General features: G+C 38.3%; 2 protein-coding genes and 1 pseudogene across 12 annotated transcripts in view; 1 reads left to right on the top strand and 2 right to left on the bottom strand.

The window, feature by feature from the left end:
• The window catches only part of LOC136845024 (longitudinals lacking protein, isoforms H/M/V-like), a 345,912-nt gene that overhangs the window by 154,540 nt on the left and 169,909 nt on the right, over window positions 1–21,463 (top strand). The gene's annotated exons all lie outside the window — the stretch shown is intronic.
• LOC136844626 (sericin 1-like) lies at window positions 1,159–4,853 on the bottom strand. Its single transcript, XM_067113907.1, is given in 4 exon segments — window positions 1,159–1,337; window positions 1,372–1,752; window positions 1,755–3,063; window positions 4,725–4,853. Coding segments are annotated over 4 exon segments (1,878 nt in total). The 5' UTR covers window positions 4,746–4,853; the 3' UTR covers window positions 1,159–1,170.
• LOC136844627 (uncharacterized) lies at window positions 17,695–20,911 on the bottom strand (annotated as a pseudogene).

A 21,463-nucleotide genomic window follows, 5' to 3' on the forward strand; every position in this document is an offset into this window, starting at 1 on the left:
TTGTTTGGCAACAGTGGCGTCAACATTAGCGATTGCCTGCATCGTGGGTAGCCCAGTATTTCCTTCTGAACTGATTGATAATTATAAAGCCGGAGATATTATGAACTAATACAATCAATCAGTGTCCCTCTCTCTCTATCTCTCTCTTCTCTCTCTCTCTATACACACACACACACACACACACATTATATATACATTACACATATTGTTTTTCCTTTAGAGAAACGGCACCAGACTGTATTGAACTTCCGGATCTCGGCAAGTTTTTCAGAAGATGAGATTGTTAGCCCCATGGCTTGTTCCACCTTGTTTGTGACTCAACACAGTCGATTAACTGCCTGGTACATCTTTGAGTTTCGTTGGTGAACTAATTACTGTCAATGAGCACAATTCACATCCTATCAACAAGGCAGAGAGAGAGAGAGAGAGAGAGAGAGAGATCCTGTTATGTTTAAAAATTAGAGACGTTTCATAGTAAGCCTCAACCAAAATCATAGTGTGGTTATTTAAGGCGCACTTGTGTCTTTTTAAACCAAAAAAGATAAGCATGAAAGCTTTTAGGCAGCAAGAAATGAGGAGACGCTCTGGTTGTCAGATTCTACGGAAGGTTGTGACAGATTGTGGCTGTGTGTTTTGTTTTCGTGAAAATAATAAAATAAATTAGGAAAAATTGGTGAAAGTTTTTGTTGTTTAGAACCCAGCGAAGGTTAATTAGTGTGCATATACACCGAATTTAGCAGAGATAGAGGAAACAAATAATTTCTGTAAAAATATAGCTAAATCAGTTTTAAATTTCAGTGGTATACTTTTTGTAAGATAAACTTATGAGCAGTGTTATGTGTCTTTGTAAGGTTTTATATTTATTCCAGTCTTTTAAGCTTTTGTATTTTGGCTTGTTATAGTCACTTATATTCATGGTATATATTCAAGTTATAGCCTTTGAGCAACTGTTGTAGGTAAAACGAAGGTTGAATGAAGATGGGTATTACGGTGCTCGCTTTTTATTGTTTTTATTTACATGTGCCAAAGCATTGCTTTTCATGGTAATGCAGGTACTATGATATTGAGAAAATATAATACATTAGTTTCATAATTATTATTAACATAATATTCCCATTTATTAACATCACATTTCCAAACGTTGCAAGAAAGGTGCGCCTGAGTCCATTATCAGTTGAAAGTTAAGACATATCCAAATTTATTGGGGTTCTTTGAGGCGTCATACTGAGTGAGTTTGAAGTCTTCTGGACTGTGTCTTTGTGAAGAAGGAGCAGAATACTGTGAGGGGGAAGATGGTCGTGCTGAACCACTATGTGATGATGAAGAGAATGTTCCAACTTGAGATGACGCTGATGTAGCAAATGCTCCTGCATGAGGAAGAAGATGGTGAGCCAACTGATCCTGTGTGAGATGGAGATGAAGAAGAGGAAGATGGTTTAGATGGGCGAGGTCCCTTTGAAGAAGAAACCTCCTGAGGTTCGAAACCAATTCCCTGTCCAGCACGGAAGCGAACAGTGCGTTTGGTTCCATCATCATCTACGACAGTGTAAGTTCCGCTAACATTTCCATCAGCATCTGCAGTCTCTGATCTTGAATACTGTTCAGAGTCAAAGGCAAAGTTATAGGAGGCATCAGCATTGGAATTAGCTAATGGGTCAATGAAAGGGACTTCTTGTACAGGTGTAATCCTACCTGTAGGTTGACCAGAAGGTGCTCCAGGGACAATAGGACCTTTTGGAATGTGGGATCCTCAGCAATGAATCCAGTGTCAGAACCAGCTTGATACTGGATCTGTCGTCGTTGACCATCATCAGCAACAAATGCAAAATCTCCATCAACATTGTTACTGGTGTCACCTGCTTCATTCCTTGAGTGGCTGGAAGTTTCATATGCAAAAGCATAACTTCCATCTGGCCTTAGTTCACTGCGAGTGTTAGCTGCTCTGAAACTTGGGTGAGTTGAGAAAGAGGGACGAGTACCAGAAGAATATGTTTGGGAACCAGCAGAAATAGATGAACCGGCAGAACCACGAAGAGAAGGAGATGGGGCACGGTAAGTTGATGGACGTGAGGCACCACGGAAGGCAGAGGACTGGGAGGAGGCAGGTGTGTTTGAAGATGGGGCAGTTGGTAGATGATCTCCAGATGCAGTGAATCCTCTATCAGCTCCAGCTTGATAGTCAACCCTTCTTCTGACACCATCATCAGCAACAAAAGAAAACTGTCCCTGTACATTAAGGTTAGCATCAGCAGATTCTGAGCGAGAATGGTCACCAGCATCGAAGGAGAAAGAGTAAGAGCCATCATTATTAGATGAGGTATGTGAAGAAGAGGCACCACTTTGTGAAGAGGAAAAGGTTCCACTTGCACTCTTAACAGCAACAACAGAAGAGGGAGATGATGTAGAACCTGCAGCAGTCGTTGTGCTACTTGAGGAGAATCTGGTACCTGAGGAAGATTGTCTTGTAGCTGCTGGAGTAGAAGGAGAAGATTGAGGAGTTTTAGGTGACAGTGGAAGGTCATTACCTTCTACAACGAAGCCAGTACCACGACCTGCAGTGTAAGAGTAGGTTCTTGTGATTCCATCATCGTCTGTGTAAGAGTAAGATCCTCGGACATTTCCAGTGGCATCACTTTGCTCTGATCTTGTTTGTCCTTCTCCAGCAAACTGGAAACCATAAGAAGCATCAGCATTTGGGTTAGCGAGAGGATCAACGAAAGGTGGACGAGCTCTTGCAGCAGCATGGGCTGCATGGAAGTCAGGATGTGGTTGTGGGAGGTGAGATCCTGATGGGACAAAACCACCCTCACCAGCTGTGTATTGAAGATTTACAGAATTGCCATCAGGATCAACATAGCCAAACCTTCCATCTTGCTGTCCAACCCTTGTAGACTTGGCACTCTCGAAGGCTCCTTCACCAGTATCATGGCCATATTTATAAGTGCCATCTCTATGAAGGACAAAATACTGGGAACGCCTTCCAGTTCCTACTTGAGGTATGTTGTAGGCCCCATCAGGTCCAGGCAAACTTAGAGTGCTAACTGTCAAGACAGACAACACAACCTGCAAATAATAAAAATACGTTTGATAAATGGAAAATAGGGGTTCATATGCTTTTTGTAAGATTACCTTTAATCATAAGCAGTAAGTACAAAATATGTTAGAACAGATAAATTGCAGTTATATCATAATGACACTGTGCTATGAATTGTAATATCAGTGTAAAGATTTGGTGTCTTGTATATGCAGAAATTATTTCTAGTGTTAAGTGACTGATATTGGCATGACTACACAAATTAACCTTAGTCTTTGAAATTCATATTCAAGGAGATAAAAAAATTAATTAATTAGAAGTGAAATTTACTTGTCTAATTAATGTTAAGAAAGAAATATTAGATTTAGTTCTCTGGTACCATGTTATCTCTATATATAAAAGGGAAATTGTTCTTGGATGACCCGAAAAGAACCAAGTGATATTGCACATTTAGAGATGATATCCAGAGGTACAATGATAGTAACACATGAGAGGCAAGAATGAGATTGTGTCTTTTAAATGTGCTGAGAAGGAGAGTTTTAACGAGTAGGCCTATATCATCTTCATGTGGATGGTTAGGACAAGAAGGGACTTGAATAAGTTCATCAATGAAAAATAGGAAGTGTGGGAGATCGAGGACGTGTGTAACGGACATAACGAGAATTGGACAGGTGTAGGCTAAAGAGAAAAGGGTTAAACCCCCAACCAGGGAGTTTGACGAAGAAAACCTCAAACCTGTACTTATCAAATGACTTAGATAAGAGTGAAGAACTGATATAAAATTCCCTGAAACAATGCGTATTAGAGGAGCATTGATACAAAATATCCTAAAGTTTCTTTTTATTTAAAGGAAGACTAGAAATGAGTTAAATAGGATGAGAGACAAGGAGTTGATTTTGCCTTAGAGACGTCTGTAAGAGAAACGTCTGTGGGACTCCAATTATTTAGAGTGAGCAGTGAATAGTTTCAGCATTACATCTGGTATACAGTAGATAAGAGCAACGAGGAGAGTGGAGGACTTAGAACAGTCTCTGTTTGAGGAAACCTTGCGCAGAATAGTGGTGTCTGCCAGTGGAAAGATAAATACTACTACTAAGTGGAAAACGAACAAGAAGTGCAAATGAATGTCATCATGATCATAGAATGGAAAAGTGATCTTAGGTATGTTTATGGACAGATGGTAAAGTCCACTTCTACAGTGGAAGTGTTGAAAATGGTAATGTAAGATGCAGTGGTATAGAAAGGTAAAAGAATTAGTCCTATCACGTGTAGAGTCACGACCACTGGTTACATGTTCACTGTCGTCAGCGATTTCCTGGCCGTGGTGTGAATTTTCGTGGAAGTCCTTGTGCCAGTAAATATGGGTTATAAGCGCACCTGAGTCCAAAACTGTCCTAAGAAAAAGTAATATGAAAAGGGATTCATGGTTATCGTAGATGTGAAAAATAGTAAGGTGGGCTAAGAGGCTGAAGGAAGGTAGTGTATGCATATGCTTTTGCCACGAAAAAATCCTTCATAGCAATAAAAGCAATTCAGAAATGCCCTTATTTCCAAGGTGAATGTGGAAACAAGAACGAGAGAGAGAGAGAGAGAGAGAGAGAGAGAGAGAGAGAGAGAGAGAGAGAGAGAGAGAAACTGGATTCACAGGAAGGTATTCCTCCTTACACATCGCTGAGTGTTACAGTATTACCGAGCTAATCCAGGAGGCCATTGTGGAGATGGCTGGGAGGGTGGGTTTCCTTCAGGCGACGCCGATGGCCCACGAATGAGTGAGCTGCCTTTGCAAGATATGAGGCCCTTTTATACCCCGAGGAGGCCGTGAAACGGAATGAGAGTAGGTAGAGTGGGCGGCGTAGAGTGGGGTTGGGTGAGCAAGTTGTGAGAGGGGGTAGGGAGGAGAGGGACAGAATCAGGGCATCAGCCAGTGCCCTTATTGCCAGATCTGAATTCGTGGCCTGTCGTGGCCTGTAAACAGTTGTGCCTGATCGCCCTTGGGAGAACCAGATCCCGTGCTTGATATTCCGTTGTCTCTTGTCCGTTTTTTATTTGATTTTTGGAGTTTGAAATTGTATTTCCTGAGTGGGATTCTTTGCCTCGATATTTATCATTATGATCCTGGTTATCATTAGCAGAATAATGGTATCATCTAGCGATATTTGTGTTGAGTTTCATGTAAACCATTCTATTGGTTTGTTCCGATATTTGTTCCAAAGTAAATTATGCAGTAATAATTTGCCGAAGATTTGACGAAGGTACCTCCATTTTGCATAATTGTTGGGGGGGACAGTGTTGAGAGAGATTGCCCAGAGCTCAATGAGAGCAAGTCTGGAATGAAAGAGTTCATTTGCAGAGTTCAAAGTGAAACATTCCTGTTTTTAGAGCCAGAGTTACAAATTTTAGAACTGGAATCAGTGTTCCATTCTTAAGAACTGGAATTAGAAGTTTCCGGTCTGTTGAGCGAGCATCTAAGTGTTGCAGTCTTTAAGACTTTGAATTTAGGGGTTTTGTACTTTGACCTGGAATTGAACCATGTGTGGAGAACAATTTTTGCCATTTATTGTTTTTCCGTCAATTTGGAAGTTGGTGAATATCCGCTAATTGTATTCCATCTCATGACATTTTAGACTTTTTCATTTTGTTTGCAGTCACGTTAGTAACTGGCTAAGTAACAAATAATTAATCTCCTTAGGTTTTCTGAATCCCATAGCGTAGAAAAAGTTATGATCTATTTTGAATTTTGATTAAAGGTGTTCTAGTTTATTGTCGTCTCTGCTTTTATAGCTAATATAAAATTCTTTCATTGCATTGTGAATAGGTTGGGGTTTTCAGTTTTGTTGAAGCGTTACGTTGCTCTCTCTCTCTCTCTCTCTCTCTCTCTCTCTCTCTCTCTCTCTCTTCAAAACGTAATGCACCTTATAGTTGAGGATGAAAATCCACTACATCCAATACAGTGTTCATGGATTGAAGACGTTTCATTTTTTCAACGAAAATTACTTAAGCGGATTTTTATTATTGTCCGATCAGCTGATCGTCATCTGTGAGGTCATGAAATTGCAGGAATCGATACATGTACAGAAGGTAGATCGCTGCAGTGATGAAATTATGGAGGCTGATATTTGTACTGGGAGTACATCTGTACGTATGCGAATGTTTCTTTGTTAGTCATTCCATTGTAATTTTGATTCTTCTTCTTCTGTTTATGTGGGGTTTCCTTTTCTTTTGTATTTGTAGTTTTGAATTTTTCTTTTGGTTTGTTTCTCCCTTTGATCTTCTTTTACTTTCTCTTATTATTGAAATTTCTGTACGGTTGGTTTTTTCTATTTTTTGTTAAGAGTGACAATAAGTTTTTGGATTGGCTCTATCGTGGGTAGCCCGATCTTTCCTTCTGTACTGATGATTATGATGCTGGAGATTTTATGGTCTAATATGACCAATGAATGAATCAATCAATTTGCTGTATATACATATTATGTGTATATATATACATATATATGTGTGTATGTATAAATATATATACATATACACACATATATATGTATATATTTATATATATATATATATTATAAATATGTATATATATATATATATATATATATATGTATATATATATATATATATATATATATATATATATATATATATATATATATATATATATATATATATATATATATATATATATATATATATATATATATATATATATATATATATATATATATATATATATATATATATATATATATATTAGCTTTCCTTAGTGGCACTGCTTTATTTACATTATATATATATATATATATATATATATATATATATATATATATATATATATATATATATATATATATATATATATATATAAATGCAAAAAGCAGTGCCACTAAGGAAAGAGAAATGACAGAGTGGTGTTAGGCCTTTCGACTTACTGTCCCTTACTTAGCAGACTGATAGAAATATAAAAATAAGTTTGCAAAGAAAGTTAGTATAAATGACAGATGGGGATTATAAAGGAAAATATGTACTTGGAATCCAGCACAGTTGGTTAATTAGTAGACCTACCAAAACTGAGGTTTTACAAAAGATTAGGCCCAACCGGTCGAATGCAGGAACAAGTCAATTAAAAGATTATACAGGAAAAGATACTGACCACCAAAAATGGACCGTGGAAAGAGTAAGCTGATTATATGCGTTATATAAAAGGACAACTCAATAATTTTTCTTGTTAATAATTATTTAAAATGTTTTTCATATGTTTTATTATTCTACTCTAATGCTTCTGCTGAAGATCATTATTATTAAAGCTCAAGCTATATATATAAGGTGATAAAAGGACTATAAATTAAATATGTTATGCTCCTGAATCTGGCGGCAATAAACTTTAAGTATTTAAGAATTGGTCTGTAAATAATATATATATATATATATATATATATATATATATATATATATATATATATATATATATATATATATATATATATATTTACACACATACATACATACATACATACATATATTTCAGAAAATATGGCTGCTACAAGTTTTAAAGGACACATATATGCATTTCATAGCTTCAATGCTTTAAGATGTGATGAAAGAATTTATGGAGTCAGATGGAACTAGGTCGAGAGACCCGAGGTAAAATCTTTGTGTTCAACAAATAGTTTGATTCCTCAGCAATATTGTCAGTCAGGTGATCTTCCGAAGTGTTATGCATATTCGTGAGTACGTGCGTTAATTTGATCTAGATTGTGCCAAAATCTGCCCTAAAAGTGAGTTTGATCGTTCATTAACGTGATAGAACTGCAGTTGTCTAGACGTAGCTTTGGAGAGGATCCAGGCTTTGAATCAGCAGATAAGGTAGACTTTGAAATCTCTGTTTTTATGGGGAGAAAATTGAACTTGTGATTTTTTACCATGATTTTCTAATCATTATGAACTTTTGAACTGGTGTGGGAGATTTAATATGAATATTCATACCTCTTTCATATTATTTTTTGTCATGTTACGTTTGCCATATCTTGGCTATGCATTTTACACTTTCCATTATTGTGTTTTGCATTTCATATATTTTTTGGAGTTTTCTATCATGTTTGATTCTTCCGACAGATGTCTGTGGACAGATGTCGGTGAGACAGTGTGGACTGGTTCGAATAACATGTGGTAGACTGGTTTTGACATGACTAATTATTGATTTGGGGAGTATGTGTGAGTTTGGATATTTTCAGGCTATTAGCCATAGTGAGACTTCTTTAATCAGAAGTGTTTTTGCAGTTCAGAGTTTAGTTATCTAACTCGATATTTCATTTATTATGCATTTTAATCTTTGCTTTGTTTTATTCATTTCTTGTTGGGTTATTTGAATAATAAACCTATTTTTGTAGAAACTATTGCGTTTCTTTAAATGGTCCATTTAATCGATTTGGTGAGAATGAGTGCGATTCGGTGGGTGAACTTTGGAAAACGATGAGAGAGAGAGAGAGAGGGCGATCCACAGAGAGAGAGAGAGAGAGGTGATACACGGTGAGAGAGAGAGAGAGAGAGAGAGAGAGAGAGAGAGAGAGAGAGAGAGAGAGAGAGAAAGAGGAGAAAAATAGATGTTTGCCCATCGCGTGAGCGAACGTTCATACGCCTCCGTTTCAGGATTAAAGATCGTTGGAGCACGTTACGTTGAACACCTTCAAAAGGGTGTTAATTCTGTCCTCGTTACAGAAAAATTGGTGGCAGCATGATTTTAACGTCTTTAGTGATGGCGAAAGAGGGAGATTGCTAATAGACTAATTGGTAACGTTGATGCCCAAGGCATAGGCGACTTCACCTAAGAGCTAAGGCGACGGGTCAGTGTTGAATGACTGAGTAGGTCGTGATTACGTGTGAAATCGCGGAACCTTTCCTTTTTTTTTTCCGTTTCTATTCGAGTACTGGGAGTGGGGAGTTGTGAAATAGATCTGGATGATCTCTAGAGCAATTTTGGGGTTAACAAAATACCCAAATAAGTGTGAATAGTGGCGATTGTGAGTTAATTACGCAAAGTGATGATTCAACTAGAAACGCGCTGGGTGTCTTTTTTGCTTCGCTGTCGAGTAGGTGACGTCACAGGTTAGCAAGTTGAGAGATAGGTACTTCGTTTTCTGTTTCAAAATTGGTAAGTACCCCATTCTCGTAAGTTGCGAGAACGCCGTTTTCTGTTCTTCTTTTAGAGGGGGTAACTTGTGCCTTTCTCTAGTGTTCTTTTGGTTTCTCTTTTTATGTTGTTACGCTCAGGGCGTGTGATTACTCACAAAATGCCGGACGATGCAGCAAGCACATCCCAATCAATTGTGGTGCATAAAGTGACGAACATTAGCGCGGGAATTACAAATTTTAAAGGGCTAGTTGACGGAAAGCTAACCCAAAATATAGAAACTTTCATTGAGTCAGTGAACAATTATCTGAATTCCAAGAAAATTACGAATGGCGCTGAAGCTTTAACAGAGGCTAAATCATTTCTGGATTTAGATAAAGGAGATATTGGGAAACGAGCACGCAGTTTCGGGTTCAGAAGGTGAAAAACTTGGAATGAACTGCAGAAATTTCTACGAGCTACTTATGGCGGAGTTCAACGTGAATGCGCAGTTCGGAATTTGCGAGAGTTTCTCAAAATACAGAAGGGCAATGATTCACTAGTCACATACAGTGCGAATTTATTTGATGCAGTAGTTGAGTTAAAAGAAATCTATAATAGGCTCTCCATGGGTAACTGGAAATAATATCTCCTTAGATAACTTTGAAAGATTGTTACACTTTTGCTTGCCTTTTAACGTCGGTCCCAGATGTAATTGTAGATAGTTTTGATAAGAGAATTGATCAGGATACAGACGAATCCTTTTTGTTTGCACAGATTAACAAAAATCTAGCAAAATGCCCGACACTGGACAGTAGTTTTGTACAGGAGGCGCAAAGATGTCAGCTGCGGTTTCCAAACCACAGAATAATGATAGTCGCTCGCATTCGGGAAATGATGCAACAGCGAAGACATGTGCACGAGTAGAATCGAAGAAAATTCCAGAGAGATCAGTCACAACGATACGTTGTTTTAATTGTGATAAAATAGGCCATAGTAAGTCAAATTGCAGAGTGAGATATTGTTCAGTTTGCAAATCTTCAGATCATGGATGGAGATTTTGCCCAGCCACGAAGAGTAGAGATTATTCAGGAAGTCACGGGGAGTTTTTCTAGATATGACAGGAGAATTCCACATGATGCAAGTTCTAGATACACAAAGGAACAGCAGAATTTTCACAAGATAAGTTCGAAAACAGACACAGGATAATGACTAATCAGGTCGTAGAGTCACTAGAACCTAGGCCGATTGTACGTGGATTCTCTAATGGCAATGAAATTCATATTTTCATTGATTCTGGTAGCTCAGTTAACTTAGTAAATGCTGACCTTTTTCACTCGAGGTTTCCAGAGTGCAAATTAGTCCCTTCTAGTGAGACAGTGTGTGATGTACAAGCGAGGAAACTGAATATTTTAGGTTCGTCATTTCTTACGCTTTGTATCGGTGGAAAGACAATAGTAGAATCATTTTTGGTCATAGAAGGATTAGCCTTAGGTGAAATGGTTTTGCTAGGACACCCTTCTTGTATGCGACATAACATCAACATTCTTACGGGAGTTCAGGGGATTACAATAGGTGAGTCGGGTTGTTTTGTTCCATATATACACAGGAAAAAAAAAAACTTGTGAGAAACTTAAGACACAGTCTGAGACATGTGTAACACAGTCATTAGAGAGTGAAGATATTCCGCAAAGATCTTTCAAAGGATTTTTGTTGGAAGATATTGAATTGCAACCATGAGTTCCTACATTGGTTAAGGTGTCGCTGAAAGAAAAAAGTTTCCTTCTCAAGTGTGCGTTGTTGAGGGAACCGAGAAATTCAAAGACGTTGTGAGTACGGTGTCAGTGAATGAAATTTCAGTCGCAGGCGTGACTTCAGTAGAATTAGTTAGCTATCAAGACTCAGTGAAAAATATCACAAGGATACTTATGTAATTGATTTTGAAGAGTTTAATGAAGAGCATAAATTAGTGAGTTTTTGTGGAGACGGGAATATGTTTCCTAACGAGGAGCAACAGTTCCGAAGTCAGGTTCTACATGAACACTTGGCTAAAGTTGATTATCCTGAATATTCAGATAAAGTAGAGAAAGTGTTGAAAGAATATCTAGATATCATTGCTTTGAAGGAGATAAATTAGGAGTTACAGATGTTTTAGAACATTCAATCCGCCTAGAAAAGTGGTACAAATCCCATATATATTCCAGCATATCGAATCCCTTTTAAGATCAGGGAAGAAGTAGAAAAAGAAGTTCAGAAGTGGAGTCGGAAGGCATTATCAGACCGTCCAATTCTCCGTTTAATTTTCCTTTGCTTGCAGTTCCTAAGAAAGACGGTAGTATCAGAGTTTGTGTAGATTTTCGTAAATTGAATGAAAAAACATGCCCAGATAGATATCCTGTAGCTTGTTTGCCTGATTTGTTTGTTGAGATCGGTGGCAAGAATATATATTCATCTATAGATCTTATGCAAGGGTTTTTACAGGTTCCCTTTGTGAGAGTAGCCGTAAATATACAGCATTTTCGGTACCAAAGGGACATTACGAGTTTAATAGGATGCCTTTTTGGATTACAAGGGTCCCCAATAACATTTACTAGACTGGTTAACACAGTACTTCATGGCTTGTTAGGAAAGTCGGTGTTTGTGTACATGGATGATATTCTCATATGCACAGATACAATTGAAGAACATCTAAAGGTGTTAAAAGAAGTCCTTAAGCGATTACGGTTCGCTGGGTTAAAGGTCAAATTGGCCAAATGTGAGTTTCTGAAGAGAAAAATTGTCTATTTAGGACATGTTATCTCTAAAGAGGAGTTAGAGTGAATGATGAGAAAGTTAAAGCCATTGTGAATTTTCCAGTTCCCAAAACCAGAAACAGATTCGTTCGTTCCTAGGTATGTCGGGTTTCTTTCGCCGTTTTGTGCGGAATTTTTCTACAATAGCGTCTCCATTGACAGATTTGTTACGAGAAGACGTTAAGTTTGTTTGGGGTGATAGTCAACAATTAGCTTTTGAGAAGCTTAAGAACGCTTTGGTGAACCCACCAGTTTTGAAGTTTCAGATTTTAGTCAACCGTTCACCTTAGTGACTGACGCGAGTCAGGAAGGTATAGGTGCGTGTTTGATGCAGAAATTTGAGGGAAATTACACCCAATTGCTTTTTATAGCAGAAAGTTCAAAACACGTGGTAGTAACGAAAGGCTGATGTCAGTTGTGGACAAGGAGGCTTTTACAGTCGTCTCTAGCCTTGTTCATTTTAAGATGTTGCTGTTGGGAAATAAAGTTGAGATTTTTACAGATCATCAACCGTTGTTAGAGCTTTTAATAAGCCAAATTTGTCGCCCAAGAGAGCACGTTGGTTCCTAACATTGAGAGATTTTGATGCAAACCTCAAATACATTGAAGGTAAGCATAATGTAGTTGCAGATGCATTGAGCAGATATTTTCCGGTCGAGGATGAGGAAATACACACCGAATCCTGTGTGGGAGAAGAGAGTAAATATTTGGTGTCTAATGTCTCTGATATTAGTAGTTCTGAGAGATCGCATGTAGAGGACATACACGTTCCTACAGTGCATACTTCGGGAGAAATAGTGAGTCGGCAGTCTCGGGAGAGATTGTTATTCGTGATAGTGAGAGTAACGCAGTGTGTTATATTACGGGTGAAAATGTCACTTGGGACATAGGCTTGCTGGAACAAAAGCAAGATGAAGATAAATTGTTGTCAGATGCTAAGGCATTTCTTAAGGGAGTTTCACCGAAGAAAGGGTATAAGTTGCCTTTTTCTGGTCTAGAGTTGGAGAATAATTTATTGGTGAGAAAAGTTAAGTATAACTTGCGAAGTACTCGAAGCATGGGTGAGATTACACAAATCATCGTGCCAGAGAGTCTAGTACCACAAGTTCTAGACATTGTACATTGTAAATTTGGTTCTCCTCATTTGGGTGTGGACAAGACGTATGAAAACGTCAGGTCAAAGTTTTTTTGGAAAAATATGTTTTCCGCAGTAGAAGCTTTTGTGAAGAAGTGTGCTATTTGCAATGCGAATAAGCCAGCGACGACAGTGTCGTGTCGTTTGGGTTCATATCCCATACCACATAGGCCGTTTCAGAGAGTGCATATGGATATTCTGGGTAACTTCTCAGAGTCCGCTTATGGTTATAGACATTTATTAGTAGTTGTTGATGAGTTGACTCGCTTTGTCGAGATTTTCCCACTGAAATACAAATCAGCTGAGGAAGTTGCTATAGCGTTTTTAAGGGGATAATTTGTCGATATGGTGTTCCTGAATGTCTGATCACAGACAATGGTAGGGAGTTTATTAATAAGACTTTAGACGGTCTTGCTAATTTGTTGGGGATAAAGAAAGTATCTATAATCCCGTATAGACCTGAAATAAATGGGTTGTGTGAGAGGCGAATCGGAAAGTAATCGAAGCTTTGCGCATGACGGTGGGAGGTTCCGATACACATTGGGACAGATCTTTGGATGAAGTGCGATATAGTATCAATACTATGATGAATGACACAATTAAGATATCTCCAGCAGAAGCTTTGTATGGATACAAGTTGAAAGGACCTTTTGATTTGTTACAGAGTGTGTTCAGGGTGATGTTACGGTCACTTCGTTGATAAATACAGCGAGAGAAAGATTTGCACGTATCAGTAAAGAACTTGAACTTAGTTCGCGTGCAATGGTAGAGAAAAAGTAACGCGAAATCGAGGGGAGTAGCTTTTTCGATGGGTGATAGAGTGTTTGTTAAAGTGAATGTTCGGAATGATCTGAATTATAAATTAAGTCCGAAGTTCCACGGACCTTTTGAGATTGTAGAGATCAAAAGAGGGAATAGATTTGTAGTTAAAGATGTAAACACTGGAGTGACGAAATTGACCCATATTTCGAAGTTGAAGAAAGTTGGGATGTAATGGAACGTTTGTATATAGTCATGTAATGGAACGTTTATATATAGTTAGAGGATAAATGGGTTAATGTTTGTATATATATGATATTTTTTTATTTTTTTGTCTCTTGTTCATTTTGGATGTTGAAGTTCTTAATCATTTGTTTTCGGATGATTTTAGGAATTGAGACATGGGCTAATTTCATACGAGATTTGACCCGTGTGTTAGTGGGTTGTTGTGTTATGATGTATTTTATCATCTGACGCAATGTGTGTGTTGTTTAGGATTTTTTTTGGGGAGGTACTTGGTATATCGGACCGAACAAGTCTGATCTTTTTTTTCGAGTTGGGAGATCGTATTTGAGTATTTGGATTTTTTTTCCAGTTTCTTTTTTTGTTAAATAAAGGGAGCTGTGTTGTGAGTAGTTGTAATTGTTATGATCATGGGAGCGATTGCCATTACGTCAATTGCTATTTTGTTGAGAGTTAGTCAGATGTTGCGAAATATTTACTAACCGGAGTAGAACTTTCATGTCTTTTACGAGACATGATACCTTTTGGTGTTTAGATAGGATTCTCGAGTATTTTTTTTCTGTTGGATAGAATTTTTTTTATGAGTGAGTTCCGTAGAGTTGTTGTGCTTAATAGTGAGTTGACTGTGATTATTCTGAGATACAAACTTGGAATTAGTTCACATTGTGAGTGTTTACTTTTGCATTAGTAGTTTTGTTTGGTTCAGTAACATGAAACTTTTTCTTAGTTTTGTTATTAGACCTTTTTCGAGTGTTTTTGGGAGACTCAGTAGTGACATGGGATAGATTAGAAACCATGTTCATTTTGGGAGATCAATATCAAGGTTCGGGAGTTGATTATAAGACAGGTTGTACTTTAGTTAGAGAGAGGTGTGTGTGTGACAGTAGTGTTTTCCAGTTGCGAGTTGTGTCTGTGGGTGGTTGTGAATTATCATTAGTTCATAGACAGACTCCGACAGAATGTGACTTTAGACAGTTCCTGCGAGATTACCACATTGAGTCCACCAGTACTCTTCCTGCTGTGTTTTTTGCAAGGAGTATGCAGTTACAATGATGTGCCAGAGCAACAAGTCGACGACATTCGTTCATCGAGGGTCCGGGCAGTTCGATTCATCCTGCAGAATCCTGTCTACGGAATTTCTCGTATTTAGCCGTGCTGTATTCAACAGTTCTGAGAAGATAATTATCGTCATCGCATAACGAGCATTTGGTAGTGGAGGTACCTACAACCAAGGTGCCAATGACGGTTCCACCGTTGGAAGACATTGACGATTCCGTGATGTTCCAGTATCAGGAATATATTATGCCGACAATTTTAATTGTCTTAATAGCTATTTTACTGATAATTCTTGTTGTGGGAGTAGTAAAGCTTATTCGTGTTTGTAAGATTACATGTAAAGGCTCTAAGAACTCAACCCCAGTGACTTTGGAAGTGCGTCATGAGAGCAGTCCTTAAAGCTGCAGTGCAGTAGACATTGCTAATTGATCATAGTCCTATTCTGTTATGTTTTATACATATGCTTTTGCTTTAGTTTGCCGTTAAGGAGAGCGAGACGCTCTTATGTGGTGGCCGAGCTCTTTTCAGAAAATATGGCTGCTACAAGTTTTAAAGGACACATATATGCATTTCATAGCTTCAATGCTTTAAGATGTGATGAAAGAATTTATGGAGTCAGATGGAACTAGGTCGAGAGACCGAGGTAAAATCTTTGTGTTCAACAAATAGTTTGATTCCTCAGCAATATTGTCAGTCAGGTGATCTTCCGAAGTGTTATGCATATTCATGAGTACGTGCGTTAATTTGATCTAGATTGTGCCAAAATCTGCCCTAAAAGTGAGTTTGATCGTTCATTAACGTGATAGAACTGCAGTTGTCTAGACGTAGCTTTGGAGAGATCCAGGCTTTTAATCAGCAGATAAGGTAGACTTTGAAATCTCTGTTTTTATGGGAGAAAATTGAACTTGTGATTTTTACCATGATTTTCTAATCATTATGAACTTTTTGAACTGGTGTGGAGATTTAATATGAATATTCATACCTCTTTCATATTATTATTTTGTCATGTTACGTTTGCCATATCTTGGCTATGCATTTTACACTTTCCATTATTGTGTTTTTGCATTTCATATATTTTTTGGGAGTTTTCTATCATGTTTGATTCTTCCGACAGATGTCTGTGGACAGATGTCGGTAGACAGTGTGGACTGGTTCGAATAACATGTGGTAGACTGGTTTTGACATGACTAATTATTGATTTGGGGAGTATGTGTGAGTTTGGATATTTTCAGGCTATTAGCCATAGTGAGACTTCTTTAATCAGAAGTGTTTTACAGTTCAGAGTTTAGTTATCTAACTCGATATTTCATTTATTATGCATTTTAATCTTTGCTTTGTTTTATTCATTTCTTGTTGGGTTATTTGAATAATAAACCTATTTTTGTAGAAACTATTGCGTTTCTTTAAATGGTCCATTTAATCGATTTGGTGAGAATGAGTGCGATTCGGGTGGGTGAACTTCGGAAAACGATGAGAGAGAGAGAGAGAGGCGATACACAGAGAGAGAGAGAGAGAGGTGATACACGGTGAGAGAGAGAGAGAGAGAGAGAGAGAGAGAGAGAGAAAGAGGAGAAAAATAGATGTAAGTGTTGCCGTGAGCGAACGTTCATACGCCTCCGTTTCAGGATTAAAGATCGTTGGAGCATTTACGTACACCTTCAAAAGGGTGTTAATTCTGTCCTCGTTACACATATATACACATATATATATATATACTATATTTTTTATTTTTATAGAAGATGGCACCACAATGTGTCAGAGTTTTGCATCTCGGCAAAGTTTTTCAAGAAATGAGGTTCTTAGTCATCTGCCTTTTTCCTCCTCGATTGCAGCTCAAGACAGTCGATTAACATTTCCTCTTTGTTGTTTTACTAAAGTAACTGTTAGGTTCTAAAGATCCGTTGGTCAACTGATTACTGTCAGTGTGTGCAATTCACATTCTGTAAACAAGACAGATGAGAGAGAGAGAGACAGAGAGATAGAGAGAGAGATACCTGTTATGTTTTAAAAATTGAAGACGTTTCATAGTAGTCCTCAACCAAAATCATAGTGTGGTTCTTTAAGACCCACTTGTGTTTTTTAAATAAAAAAAGATAACATGAGAATTTTAGGCAGCAAGCTATGAGAAGACGAACTGGTTGTTAGATTCAACGAAAGGTTGTGGCTGTGTTTATTTGTTTTAGGAAAAAATGTAAAAAAGAAGTGGGGAATATTAATGAAAGTTTTTGTTGATCTGAAATCCAGTTAAGTTACCGCAAATGCACAAAATTTAACAACAATAGAGAAAACAAGAAAGTTTCTGTAAAATTATGGTAAAATCAGGTTTAACCGCAGTGGTGTACTTTCTGTGGGATAAAATTATCAGTATTGTTGTGTGTGTTGGTATTGTTTTATATTTATTCGAATCTTATTACATCACATATATTCTTGGTAGATAATAAGTCACATGCTCAGGAATCAAAGGTAAAACGAGGATTGAATAAAAATGGGTATTACTGTGCTCACTTTTTATTGTTTTTATTTACATGTGCCAAAGCTTTGTTTTTTCATGGTAATGCAGGTACTGTGATAGTGAGAAAATATAATAAATTAGTTTCATAATAAAACTATTATTAACTAAAACTAATTAAGGTTCATCCTGTTTAACAACATCACATTCCCACACTTGTTCGTAATAAAGGTGCGCCTGAGTCTATTATCAGTTGAAAGTTAAGACATATCCAAATTTACTGGGGTTCTTTGATGCGTCGTACTGAGTGAGTTTGAAGTTTTGTGAAGAAGGAGCAGAATACTGTGAGGGGGAAGATGGCCGTGTTGAACCACTAGGTGATGATGAAGAGAACGGTGCAACTTGAGATGACGTTGAAGTAGCAAATGCTCCTGCAGAGGAAGAAGATGGTGAGCCAGCTGATCCTGTGTGAGATGGAGATGAAGAAGAGGAAGATGGTTTAGATGGGCGAGGTCCCTTGAAGAAGAAACCTCCTGAGGTTCGAAACCAATTCCCTGTCCAGCACGGAAGCGAACAGTGCGTCGGGTTCCATCATCATCTACGACAGTGTAAGTTCCGCTAACATTTCCGTCAGCATCTGCAGTCTCTGATCTTGAATACTGTTCAGAGTCAAAGGCAAAGTTATAGGAAGCATCAGCATTGGAATTAGCTAATGGGTCAATGAAAGGGATTTCTTGTACAGGTGTAATCCTACCTGTAGGCTGACCAGAAGGTGCTCAGGGACAATGGGACCTTTTGGAATGTGGGATCCCTCAGCAATGAATCCAGTGTCAGAACCAGCTTGATACTGGATCTGTCGTCGTTTACCATCATCAGCAACAAATGCAAAATCTCCATCAACATTGTTACTGGTGTCACCTGCTTCATTCCTTGAGTGGCTGGAAGTTTTATATGCAAAAGCATAACTTCCATCTGGCCTCAGTTCACTGCAGTGTTAGCTTCTTCTTTAACGTGGACGAGTTGAGGAAGAGGGACGAGTACCAGAAGAATATGTTTGAGAACCAGCAGAAATAGATGAACCGGCAGAACCATGAAGAGAAGTTGAAGGACGGGAGGATGGACCACGGAAGGCAGAGGACTGGGAGGAGGTAGGTGTGTTTGAAGATGGGGCAGTTGGGAGATGATCTCCAGATGCAGTGAATCCTCTATCAGCTCCAGCTTGATAGTCAACCCTTCTTCTGACACCATCATCAGCAACAAAAGAAAACTGTCCCTGTACATTAAGGTTAGCATCAGCAGATTCTGAGCGAGAATGGTCACCAGCATCGAAGGAGAAAAGAGTAAGAGCCATCATTATTAGATGAGGTATGTGAAGAAGAGGCACCACTTTGTGAAGAGGAAAAAGGTTCCACTTGCACTCTTAACAGCAACAACAGAAGAGGAAGATGATGTAGAACTTGCAGCAGCCGTTGTGCTACTTGAGGAGAATCTGGTACCTGAGGAAGATTGTCTTGTAGCTGCTGGAGTAGAAGAAGAAGACTGTGGAGTTTTAGGTGACAGTGGAAGGTCATTACCTTCTACAACAAAGCCAGTACCACGACCTGCAGTGTAAGAGTAGGTTCTTGTGATTCCATCATCGTCTGTGTAGAGAGTAAGACCCTCGGACATTTCAGTGGCATCACTTTCCTCTGATCTTGTTTGTCCTTCTCCAGCAAACTGGAAACCATAAGAAGCATCAGCATTTGGGTTAGCGAGAGGATCAACGAAAGGTGGACGAGCTCTTGCAGCAGCATGGGCTGCATGGAAGTCAGGATGTGGTTGTGGGAGGTGAGATCCTGATGGGACAAAACCACCCTCACCAGCTGTGTATTGAAGATTTACAGAATTGCCATCAGGATCAACATAGCCAAACCTTCCATCTTGCTGTCCAACCCTTGTAGACTTGGCACTTTCAAAGGCTCCTTCACCAGTATCATGGCCATATTTATAAGTACCATCTTTATGAAGGACAAAATACTGGGAACGCCTTCCAGTTCCTACTTGAGGTATGTTGTAGGCCCCATCAGGTCCAGGCAAACTTAGAGTGCTAACTGTCAAGACAGACAACACAACCTGCAAGTAATAAAATTTCCTATTATTATTTAGAAAATGGACTAGATTGCTGCTGTCTGTAAGATTACCCTTTATCATAAACAGAATGTTTGAAAGTTATCAGAAAAGATAGATTACAGTATATATGGTAATGTAATGACAACAACTTTATGCTTTGGATTTTGATATGAGTGTAAAGATTTGATGCCGTGTTTTTGAAGAAATTATTTTAGTGTAAAGTGACAGAGAAAGGTATGGCTGCAGAAATGAACCTAAAATATTCTAAAGCTTGTTTTTATATAAAAGATGCCCGGAAATGAGTTAGGTAGGAAGAGAGACAAAGAGTTAATTTTGTTCACAGGAGATGATTATCTGACTTTAAGAGAAGCAGGTTCAGGACTCAGTTATTTTGATTGAGGAGTGAATAGAGGTTCCTCCTTGTTTTGACCTAAATAAGAGCTTGTAGGTGATAGTGGAAGGCCTAAGAACAGTGACTGTCTAAGGATGAGTTGGAGGAGAAATAAGGAGGCAAGCAGAGTTGTTTGTTTGAAGACTGGAGTCAAATGGTATATAATTAGGCTGGAGAAAGAAAAAGGCCGATTTGTGGGGATGTTGGAGATGCTTTCACCTTCATAGAATCAAGAAGTGTTTGGAAAGTCCTTTGACAAGTCTATTGATGCTTGTGTAGGTGTAAGTTAAATGTTTCGAGTGAGTGCTTAAAATTATCAAGTGAGATCGAGTGGCATAGAGAGGCAAAGGAATCAGCCCCATCACATGATTTCGTGGTTACATGTCCACTCTCAAATGCGCGAGTTTCTGTCCACAGGATGGAATTTTGACTTAGCCTGGTGCCGATAAATAGGAGCCATACGTCTAACTGAGTTCCTAAACGCCTTAAGAAAAGGTAATGGACATGAAAACATAGTAAGGGTGTCTAAGAAGGTGAAGTAAGGTAGTCTATGCATATATATTTTATATTTATTTAAAAACAGGAAAAAATCTGTAGGGCGATAAAGTTTTGTTTATAAATGCTCTTATTTCCTTCGTGAATGTGGACATAAGAATGAGAGAGAGAGAGAGAGAGAGAGAGAGAGAGAGAGAGAGAGAGAAACTGGATTTATTTAGTATTTATTACTCCTTTCAACACATCGCTGTTATATATATTATACCAAGCTAATCCAGGAGGCCATTGTGGAGATGGCTGGGAGGGTGGGTTTCCTTCAGGCGACGCCGATGGCCCACGAGTGAGTGAGCTGCCTTTGCAAGATATGAGGCCCTTTTTATACCCAGTGTAGGCTGTGAGACGGAATGACAGTAGGAGAGTGGACAGGGTGAGCAATTTTGGGGAGGCCCGGGTAGGGGGAGAAGGGACAGAAATCAGGGCATCAGCCAGTACCTTCATAGCCAGATCTGAATTCGTATGTAAAGAGTTGTGCCTGCGATCGCCCTTGGGAGAACCAGATCCTGTGCTTCACATTCCATTGTTTCTCATCCGTTTTTATGTGATTTTTTAAGTTTTAAATGAGATTTCTTGGTGGGATTTTTTCCTCGATATTCATTATAATGATCTTTTGTTATCATTAGCTCAGTAATATTATCATTTAGCCACACTTGTATTAAATTTCATGTAAACGATGCAAGTGGTTTATGAGTGTCTTCCATTCTTTAGACCTGGAATAAAAAAGTTTTCCAGTCTTTGGATCTAGCATCAAAGTGTTCCAGTGTTAAGTTAAGAGTTTGAACTTAGGGTTGGGGAAAGATTTGCTGATTGTATTTCATCTCATGACATGTTTTTTTTTTA

The sequence above is a fragment of the Macrobrachium rosenbergii genome, chromosome 13 (assembly GCF_040412425.1).
Source record: "Macrobrachium rosenbergii isolate ZJJX-2024 chromosome 13, ASM4041242v1, whole genome shotgun sequence".
NCBI classification, from domain to species: Eukaryota; Metazoa; Arthropoda; class Malacostraca; order Decapoda; family Palaemonidae; genus Macrobrachium; species Macrobrachium rosenbergii.